Genomic DNA, 11,430 nt, shown 5'->3' with positions numbered 1-11,430 from the left:
TATATATATATATATATATATATATATATATATATATATATATATATATATATATATATATATATATATACCAGCAAACCTCATATTCCCATAATGTCAGCTGTGACAAAAGAAAAGGTTGGTGTCATGCTCCATTTCAGCTGTTTTCCTGGTTCAGAAACACCAGCATCCTTACCGAGTACTCCGCCCACGCAGCTCCTCCCAGAGCTCCGCTGAATCTGCGCGCACCAACTTTCCTCTCCACCGCATCACTTCACTTGGTCAGCAGGCTGCACGCACCGTCTCACACACCGGGAATGGGATCATCACTGGATTCAAAGAAAAACTTCCAGTTCTTTCGATTCTACACTTTGCAGAAGTTGCTCTTCAAGCTGCAGGGATAGTTGTTGCTGCAGGTGGGGGCTGACAGTGGCACAGACTGAGTCACAACTTCAGGAGTTTGTGGTTTCCAGGGAGTTTTGGATTTAGGAATCCGCGCAGGTTTGTTAACAGCTGGCTCTACATTCAAACGTCACGATAGCCAAAAAGTAGCCAAATAACTGTGCGTAAAGTTGGTGGCATTGAGGTTAGTTTGACAATAGGTAGCCAAATAACTGTGCGTAAAGTTGGTGGCATTGAGGTTAGTTTGACAAAAAGTAACCAAATAACTGTGCGTAAAGTTGGAGATAAGGTTAGTCTGACAAAAAGTAGCTAAATAACTGTGCGTAAAGTTGGTGGCATTAAGGTTAGTTTGACCAAAAGAAGCCAAATAACTGTGCGTAAAGTTGGAGATAAGGTTAGTTTGACAAAAAGTAGATAAATAACTGTGCGTAAAGTTGTTTGTGTTGATATATTACAACCTTATTTTATTCAACAAGTGTTAATTTAACCCCAGTCATGGCAAAATGGTTCAGGGATTTCCCCATAAACCTGAAAAACGGAAACGAAAGGGTCCGCTCGGCCTCTGAATCCGGTCCGCAAACTCGACCCAAACCCAATTTTTCTCGGGATAGCTTGAAAGGAAATCAGCGTAAAGATGGAGGAGTTGGGAGTTTGCTGACTGGGCGAAACAGGAAAAATTCGGCCACTGAGCTGGGTCGCAACAACAGTGGTTATGGTGGGACAGTTTGGGACAGTCTGACCAATGGAAAAAGTCGCAAAAACTCCAAGGTCGAGGCTGGAGCCCCTGATGAAAACCGCCAGGTGAAGTCTTCGAGCCTGGCGCAGGCGTACATCAGCAGGATGATTAAAGTGGACAAACAGGACAAGACGCCTAAAGTGAATGGGGGGACTGAACAGAAGCTGCCTGACAATGACAAGGGAAAGGCAGACATTAAAACTGCGGTAAGTTAAAAAAAAGTCAGACTAAAAGCAAATACAAAGTAGTGAGATGATGAAAAAGATTTGTTTCCCTGTTGATTTAAGCTCCGTGGTTTCCTTTTTGTTTTCTCTCATCTCAGTTCATAACCCTTTATTGAGTTTCCACCTCAAAAGAACACAGTGTAGTTTCACTTCATTGTTTCACATCAAACAGACAAACACAATACACTGACCTCTTTGCACAAGTATTTCCGTTTATCCTTCTAATACTTGTCACTCAGTCATGAACACCACACAGACACGAATACGTGGTCACTGTAGATTTTACTAACTGTAGAAAGAAACAGGAGTCACCATTGTGCTTTTTTTCACCAGCTGATAATCCTGGAGGACTATGCAGACCCATTTGATGCTGAGAAAACCAAGGAGCAGAGAGAGGCTGAAAGAGCAGGGGTCAATGATGGGTACATGGAGCCATATGATGCTCAGGTTATAATCACAGGTGAGGCTGAACTCATGATTTGTTTGTAAGTTTTCAATATAAGGTCAATTATTGAGTCTTTCCACAATTTCAAGCAAGTTTATAGCAAATTTGAAACCGATTTTCTCTTGTAGATCCAACAATTCTTTGAACACATTTTTCAGAATATGTTATTCCTGTGTCTTGCCTTCACACAATATCTGGTGCTCTTATGAAATCATAATTAATAAAGGGACTTGGAGCCAATCTGGACCCCAGTCTCTCGACAAACTTCCCTCCTGGCAGGCGGTCACTATAGTAACAGTGTTGTGCAGGGACAAAGGGTGCAGCTTCCTCTTCCAGCATCCTGTCTCCTGCCTCTGTTTCCTTTGCCCCATTCTCTTGATAGGACATCAGCTTGAATGCCCCTCCATCCCCCCGACCCCCTCCCCCATTCCCATCACCTCACAACACACATTCGTGGGAGCACATACACCTAACACTTTATGGTCCCCTCTATGTGACAACAATTACACCCCCCCTCCTCCAACTATAAAACCCAAAGGCTGCTCTTCACAATCGCTAGCTCCCCTACTACCAGACCTACCCAATCACTTCCCAGCAGTCAGGAAGTGGAGCGGTCAGTCAGCCAATCAGGAGCAGTGTTGACCTTTTCTTCCTGGAACTCCATTGTTTAGGGACACAATAGTGCAGACACTCCGGCTACCTGTTAGACTGCAAAAAAACATAGTAATATACAAACAGCATCTCCTCTTGCCTCAGCTTATGGATAGCTTCCAAAAAATGTTTAATATCAAATAAATAACTTATTTAGTCATTTGTGGTTTTTCTTCTAGATTAGAAAAAATGTTAAAATGTTCCATGTCGATTTGAATAAGATCTACCTAATAATTAGTGGAACAGTAAATGAGTTGGCGTTTTATGTTTGTTTGAGTCCAGATTCACCTTTTTGTTCTATAACTCAGAGAAGATGCTTTGAAAATGAATTGGAGCACAAAGATTCAATTATGTAAAAATAAACTCAGCGGAGTGAATCTCCAGGTTCTTCTGCGTGTTTCTTTTTGTGCACACTAATTTATTTGCTGCTCGGTTACCACCAGGTTGGTAATTGATGTGCTCTGAATGTTAAGTAATATGGGAACAGAAAGGACCTACATCCTACATTGTCAGTTATTCTTTGTGTCTTTGTTGCTAACTAATCATCTGCTCTGCTGTAGATGTCCGCCGCCGAGGCTCCAAAGACCTCCTGAAAGTCTGTGTACTCTTGGACAAAGGTCAGAGAGAGGTGAAGGGGGGAGAGGAGGGAACACAGTCTCCACCAAACATTTATGACACCCCCTACGAAGGCGGGCTGGAGGGCCACAGCGAGGGAGTGTGGATCCCTGTCACACGACCAGAATCTGATGTCCGTCCGGCTGGGGAGTACGAGCTGCCATGGGAGTGGAGAAAGGAGGACATCGTCAGAGCATTGTCAGGTAGAGAAACTAAGGAGGGGATGACAGGAAGGGTGGAGGGGTGGCGTGTGGAGGACGGATGTCGAGAGTTTTCTATGTCCGGTGAGCTCACACCACAACAATTTAGTGTTTGCTTAAGAGAGCAAAGAAACTCATCCATCTGAGTTCTACTGTGTCCTTGAAGAGCAAATCACTCAACCCAAAAAAGAGACATTAAAGATCACAACGATAATTTAAAAGGCAAAACAAATTAAAAAAAAAAAAATGAAATTTCAAGATAAAAAAAAAAAACACAATTATAAAAAAATATGTTGCAAAATAAAAATAAAGCGTTTCAAAAAACTAAAGTTTTTTCCAGAAATCAAAATTAAATGTTAAAAAGCGAAACACAATAAGAAACTGGAAAAGGTTTGTTCTATGGGAAATCACTGACTGGATGATGACGTTTAACATTCGAGTCTTTTCAAATGCGTCTTCAAATTGTATTTCATTCATTTATTGAATAATGACAGATATAAAAACATAGACATACTGAGAACAGCTGTCCCATCCCCATATCATAATGCTTTTAGCTGTATAGTTTGAGGCATTTGTCCATTGCTGGGCATTTTTGTTTTTCAATTACAAATATATGTAAAATGAGAGTAAAATACCAGAAATAAAACAAAAATCAATTATTGTTAAAATTAAAATTGAAATTCATCATCTGCATATAACGCAGCATTTCCACCATTGCTTCAGTTTAGGTTAAAGATGGACAAACATCAGCATCCAATCAGTGATGACCCAAAGGACCGACCTTTTTTGGTTTCTTATTAAGTTTCGATTTTAATATTTCATTTTATTTCTGGAAATTATTTTTATTTTCCGATAAATGTCATTGTCATTTGGAGTTGTGTTTGTTTCTGTAATTTTGCTTTGATTTCTAAAATGTAATTTTGTTTTTGGATTTTTTGAAATTGTTGTTGAGATCTTAATATAGTTTTTGCGTTGAGTTATTTGTTGCACTTCAAGGCCACCGTAGAATTCTTCCAGCTGTGCAACTGCTCGGTTGCATCTAATGGGGATCCGTAATAAAAAAATAAAAAAAGCTTCTATAAGTCTGTCACTTGGTAAGGTTTTGGTATTAAAGAATGACAATGTTCTTTTTCCTTTAGCTCAGTTTGAGACTGTAGATTGTTCACTTGGTAAAGAGAACACTTCAACCTCCGGCCGTCAGCAGCAGCAAACCCTCAGGCAGAGGAACTGGACCAACAAGGCTCTCGTCTCCACCTCATCATCAGCATCCTCTTCTTTGTCCTTCCCATCCTCTCCAATTCTCAAACTCTCCCCTCTCACATCCTCGCCTCTTTCTTATCCCCCTCTGAAGCTCTCACAATCCTCACCGTCATCCAGCCCGACTAAGCTCTCCCCTTCATCCCCATCTTCTCCCAACACACCACTGGATGGGGAGATGGCGAAGGTGGACTCAAGCCTGCCTCTGGAAAAACAGTGGTAAGAAAATGGAAGACATACTGTGTATCTTCTTTGATAATATTCTAGGACATAGAAATATTGTATTTAAAAAGACCAGTGACCTGCAGATGCTACAGGAGGGGGATACTGGAAATTTGGGTATTGATACCCGGTAATTACAGGGATAGTATTGCCGATATCGATACCGATAATAATTTTTTCAGTAAATGTTGCATTAAGAACAAAGTTCAGAAATACAATTTTTTTTGTTAATTAAATGTATAATAAAGCACAGGACTGAGACTTTTGGCAATTAAAAATGTCTATTAACTAATTACAGCAATCTGTTCTGAATATACACTAAATATAGAACTTGTATATTCATAATGACATAATACTATTATAGTAACAAGAAAACAGTACCCAAGCAAAAATGTAACAAAAATGTAAATAACAGCACCAAATACATATATAGGCCTATTTTTAAAAAAAAAATAAAAGCTGCAGAAAATATCAAAGTTATTGGTGAAAAAAGTAAACAAAAACAACATTGTAATGCATTAAAATATAAACCATCTACACAAATCCTACTATTGCGTGTAAATATGTGGCTCTTTACTGACCCTTGACTCTCCAATAAGCCAAGGGAGTAAGGAGATGGTGCGCTGTTTACACAGACAGCCAACGTTGCCAGATTGGGCAGTTTCCCCACACAATTTGGGTAGGTTTTTACCCAAACTGGGCTGTTTTTGCCCAATCTGGCAACACAGACACTGCGTTTGCATGAACTACGTAGGTGAATTCAAGCTCTTTACTGTAGGAATGAAAGAAAAATGGCATCAAAAGTATAAATCTCATCACGCTAGTATCAATACTTCACCTTGATATCAAACTATTAAACTCAGATTGATGCAGGGGATGAAAAACCCAATCTTGATTGTTGTTGTCATTCGCCCTTTTAGGGAACATTGCATTAAGAACAGGCTGTGGGAACTAGATGATGTCACAAACGTATCTCCAGGAATAATCTGGAAGTGGAGATCATAAATGTGTCTTTGAAAGCAAGATACTTTATTATTTACAGACAGGGAACCATGTGCATTATCTTCCTCATGAAGGGCACAAACTGCATCCTTGATTGGCTGTTGTTGCCTTTGTTTCTATTATGTGGAGGGACTGTAAAGCCAGACGAATGCTGAGTGATTTATTCCGATTACACAGCGAGATTAGTCATCAATTACAGGAAGTGGTTCCGTAATTTCAGAAAATTGTTTGTAGGTTTAAAGACTAAAACCTGGGACTCGGAGATCTTACTCCTTTTGTGTTTTGTTGTGTTGGCTCACATCCATCACCTCCAAAGAGTAAAGGACAACTCTTATCTTTTTGATCTTATCTTCTGTTATAAGCTTGATCATAAAGAAGTCTATTCCATCTATATTTTCATTAATAATTCACAGAAAGGATTCTAATAAATTCTTTAGGAGAGTGTGACCCAGTGTAATATATATTCCTTCCTTCCCAGAGGGATACCACAGCACCTCCATTATCATAGCTTGCTAAAATTAGATGTTGAACTTGGGTCCTAAAAGAAAAGTCTGATTTTACTTGCAAACCGTACACATTCTCTTTATTTTGAATACATGTGGCCTTTCTTATAGTACTGTCCAGAGCCTGTTATCACGTGTTTTTTCTGTGTAGTACTTAAATGTCATTGCATTTTGCCCCTAAAGCCTCACAGACACATACAGAGGTCTTATATTTGGTTCCTGCTCGTGGCTATTGTCAGCAACACCTCATGTGTGAAGAGTCTGCAGAGCCACATATACTTTTGTTTGTTCATATTTTTCCACTCCTCACCGGCAACAATATCACCTCACACTGTGATGTGCCTCTGAGTTGAACTTGCAATAAAACATTGTTGGACTGTTTCCCTTTGGTTTGACTATACCATCTTTGTCACATGCATCTAACATGACATGTGACTTAACCTCACATGTCACTCTTCTATAAGGTCCTGATCTGATGTCTCTTTGTTTCTCCAACCCCCCCTCACCTCCCTCACCGGCCTCTCCAAGCTGGTACCATGGCAGCGTGAGCCGACAGCAGGCTGAGGCTCAGCTGCAGCGCTGCAGGGACGCCAGCTTCTTGGTGAGAGACAGCGAATCAGGAACCAGCAAATACTCCATCGCTCTGAAGTGAGTGCGGGCATGTGTGTAATGCATGCACAATGCTGATATTTATGCAGCATTAAATATGAATTCTATTTTTCCTTACACAAATGTAATTTTTTGTCCTGTTTTGAGGCATTGCTAAGAGCTAAAAGTAAGCTGCTCCTTTTAGCAACTTTCTCTAAAGTGCCAGAGAAAGACCATTAAGACCTAAAGACTCTTGTAGGAAGTGTGCCAAGAACAGGTTCCATCGGATAAAGTCTCAAATTCTGTCCTGCTATTGTGCGTCTGTGACTGTGTTCTTCATACGCCTGAGTGCACATTTGTTATATGGTGTTTTTTCCACATCATTAGCACTGTTGATACATCCACTGAACTCACACAGACTCATTCAAGAAGGGTTCATGTTTCAGAAGGCCTGCATCTGTGCTTGCAGTGTTTTCTAAAAACGGTTTGTCTCTTTTCTTTCTTTCTCTTTCTCTTTTCTAGGACCAGTCAGAGTTGCGTCCACATCATTGTAGCCCAGACTAAAAGTAGCAAAGGCTTGGGCTACACGCTGGACCAGAGCAGCTGTGTCTTCCCCAGCATCCCTGAGCTGGTCTGCCACTACTGCACACACAGACTGCCATTCACAGGAGCACAGCACATGACCCTGCAGCATCCAGTACCCAGGTCGCACTGAATATGCATGAAGAACAGACACATTGCGTCAGGCTCAAAAATGCACAAAGACACACCACATACACAGGCACAAATGTGCACAAACACACTTGACACACACAGGCTCAAATGGGCTGAAAAAAAATTAATAAACCTAACACTCAACTGCACACAGAAGATATACTTTGGAAGACCAGTAGGTTCATAATATCTCTTTTGTGTGCCCCCTAGTGGTCATTATTGGACACTGTAGTAAATTGAGACAGCGTTTGACTTTTGCCAGGAGATTAAGCAAAAACACACGCCTTACATGCAGCTGCATGTATGACTATAATGAAATAAAAACACGTGCTGTTTTATCCCAAGATTGAATATTTAGTATAACAAAGAAAACCCATGTAATGCAATAACAAAACACCTGACAAAATCAATTTTTGCAACAGGGCTTAAGAAAATACATTTTCCAATAAAAAGGTTTTATCTGGAATCAATTGAAATTTAGTCTCATTTTGCAGCTACTGTGTTGGAGACATAATCTTATTGATCAGGTGATTAGCACAAGTGCAGTGGGAGGATTCCCATAACTGTGGAATACAAGGCAGAAAGTGATGTTAACCAGGCCTGCTTTAAATGTGAAGGCTTTGCTTTATTAATATGAGGGAAGAAAAGGTGGATTAACAAAACAGATACATGTTTTGTTGCAGAAACTTCATAAATGGGTTCTTGATTTTCCTTATTTTCTAACTGAGTAGAATGAAATGCAATTGAATGAATTCCAAAATGTTACTTTTTTTCCATATTTGGATTTTTCCTTACATGTTTTTTTTATATAATTTCCCACTGTTTGAAACTTTTTTTAAGTAAATCTTTCATGTTGTTCCTCTCTCCAATATTTTGGATTTGTTGGTTTATCTTTTTTTTCCTTTAGGGTTTTTGTAAACAAGAAAATTGTGTTTTATTGTGAAAAAACATGTATGTCAAACCATAAAAATGTACCTTTGTCCAAATAAAATGGAAAAAAATATAAAATAACTGTTGGATATTGTGAACGTTTCTAGCTTAAAGTGCTGTGTGCTGTGTATCATTAATGTAAATCATTTATTCAATAAAGTTTAATTGAAATAGACCAACAAAAGTATATTATTAAGCTGATGGTCACAAAAATACTTAAAAAACAACCCTATCCAGAGAAAATATATAGCCTAATTTGCAGCAGAAAAACTGCTGACCTGAGTATGAAATCAATTATACACACACACACATATGTAGTAAACAAAAACCGACAGACCTGAGTGAACACACAATCAGACGTAAATAGTGTGTGCACAAATAGCCTTTTCTCACAAAGCGCCGAGGGCGATTTGCTTAAATCACCAACAAGATGGCAAACTTAGCTTCATCTTCACTGTGTTAGCTTGTGCTTTAGCTAAGAAATATCTCACCAGTAAACACCAGTGTGTTGCTTTGTTGGTCTGAGCATCTCTAACAGAGCATGTTCATGGCTGTGCGTTCACTCTCATGTCTCTAGCCATGTGTGAGCAGCCTGTGTGTGCACATGCTGTCCTTGTCTATGTATGTGAGACAGAGAGAAAAGGAGTCAGAATTTCACTGTTCAGGGATTACCAGGTTGCCATGGTGATTAGTTAGAGTGAAGTAGGGCCATCTCTACAGGGAATGATGGGAGGGAGGAGAGACAGGCTGCAGTAGAAAAGAGCTATGAATAATCACACAGCCATAGTAGCTATGTAGGTCCCACATGGAGGAGGCTGCCTGCTTTGTGAATGGACAGCTGCAACATGTGATGTCAGAGCGGCGTGTGAACATGCTGAGAAAGAAATACGGCTAATCCTTTCAGGGTTTGATTATAAATCACATGATTATGTCGTCCAGCTTCTTCAAATCAAATGTTGTTGCTGACTCTACATTACAATAAATACATCAACACAAGTTTTAACTCAATGTTTCATCTCAGTGGACTTCTAAAAGCTTTCTAGCCTCCTTTTTATTTTTCTTGTTTTTATTGAAAAAAGTGGTTAGCAATGAAGGGAATTGATTTTTTTGAGTTAATGTTGCTGCTTTGAGGTGTAGTGATCAGTGTTGTCACCTCTGCTAAAGGTCACCTTTTAAACTTTACTTAAAGCTTTATCCGTGTGCACTCAGAACAGGCTTGGCACCAGATTACAGCTCCTCAGGTTCATTTCCATCTGCAGTCCCTTACACAAAACTGTTAAAAGTAAACATAGCTAAGGTAGATTAAGACCAGAAAAAAGGCTTTTGGGTTAAAAAGGAGTAACACTGTGTGATGTTATGGAGATAAATAGAACAATATAGTGATTATGATGGATGGACAGTTGGATGGATGAATAGATACATGCTGTATGGATATATTAATGGCTGTCAGGAGTCAGAGCTCTGTCACCCTCTCTGGTCAGCAGCAAGAGCCATCCCTTGTACTAATGACTCCTACATCTCCCAGCCACCTCAGTAGTAACCAGATGTTGCTCACTTGTCTCCTATTTGATAATCTTCCACCTGACATTTAAGGAGGACACTGAGTCCCGGTCAGTGCGAGGTATTGTTTGTGCCAATCTGCATTCATTATTAAGCGTTATCTCCTGGCTTGTCTTTCCATGTTCCTGATGCTGATTCTTATCTGGCTGTCTGTCTGCCGCCTGCCCGACCCAAACCTGAACTACAACCTAGACTGAACCCTGATGTTGTTATGCCCAACGTTGCTTTAGTTGATTTTGATTTCTCTCAATCTGTCCTTGTAAATAAGCCTGCTGCACCTGGAACCAGATGGATGGATGGATGGATGAATGAATGAATGAATGGATGGATGGATGGATGGATGGATGGATATATAGATTTAGAGCTGGATGGATGGATGGATGGATGGATTTATAGATGGATGAATGGATGGGTGGATAGGTGGATGGATAGATGGATGGATGGATGGATAGATGGATTGATGGATATATAGATTTAGATCTGGATGGATGGATGGATGGATGGATGGATGGATAGATGGATTGATGGATTTATAGATGGATGAATGGATGGACAGATGGGTGGGTGGATAGGTGGATGAATAGATAGATGGACGGATGAATGGATTGATGTATATATAGATGGATAGCTGGATGGATGGATGGATGGATGGATGGATGAATGGATGGACGGATGAAGAAACTGTCACCAAATCTTCCACACAATCACCAAACCACCAGTGTTGCTTTTGCCGTGGACTCTGGTTTGAACTTTAATTCCCAAATTCCCAGTTGTGATCTGAGCTGGAGTGGTCACCGTAAGATTTCATGTTCACTTCCTGCTATATGTCTCAACATTGCTACCAGCGGTCTGGTTAGCCTTTGTATAACAGTTCTGCTGCCTGAATGTGTGTTAGACTGTTTGACTGACCACAGTCTGTGAGTCTATTACAGCCAAAAATAGCCTCAACAACAACCAGCCGGGTTCTTTTGGTCTGTTTGAATACCAGCTAAAATATTTATCTGAAAATAGCTATTTATTTCTACGAGCCTGCCCTTAAAGTTCTTGAAAAAAAATCCTAATTTCTCCAATTTCCAGTTAATATTTGGCTAGACTGGATGAAAGGGAAAAGACAAACATAAAAATAAACAGGATTCTCTTCATGATGAGTGACATAAACAGTCAACTCATTAACTCTTGTAATGCATTTGTCTTTGAATGCGATCGTGACTGTGATCAGATGGTAAGCTGACCTGATGTGACAGGTCCACAGGAAGTAACCGCAGCCACTTAAAGACAGAATGACAGCAGGAAACGAAGGGACAGAGGAGAGAGGGGGAGAGAAAGTGCTAGGTGAAGACAAGCACTCGTGGGGGTCCCAGCTTTTAAATAATTCAGTGAGAAAGTCACAGCACTCAATGCA

The 11,430-nt window shown here is 40.0% G+C and overlaps 1 protein-coding gene across 1 annotated transcript; it reads left to right on the top strand.

The window, feature by feature from the left end:
* Positions 1-233: 233 nt before the first annotated feature.
* Positions 234-8,640, top strand: she (Src homology 2 domain containing E). The gene is made up of 6 exons (XM_024268386.2): positions 234-1,323; positions 1,675-1,801; positions 2,998-3,255; positions 4,392-4,728; positions 6,765-6,884; positions 7,347-8,640. Exons 1-6 carry the CDS (start codon positions 877-879, stop codon positions 7,537-7,539), a joined length of 1,482 nt encoding a protein of 493 aa, XP_024124154.1. The 5' UTR covers positions 234-876; the 3' UTR covers positions 7,540-8,640.
* The last annotated feature ends 2,790 nt before the right edge of the window (positions 8,641-11,430 follow it).

Source organism: Oryzias melastigma, linkage group LG16 (genome assembly GCF_002922805.2).
Source record: "Oryzias melastigma strain HK-1 linkage group LG16, ASM292280v2, whole genome shotgun sequence".
NCBI lineage: Eukaryota > Metazoa > Chordata > Actinopteri > Beloniformes > Adrianichthyidae > Oryzias > Oryzias melastigma.
Note: the sequence above shows the minus strand (reverse complement) of the source record. Positions and strands in the feature narration are given on the sequence as shown.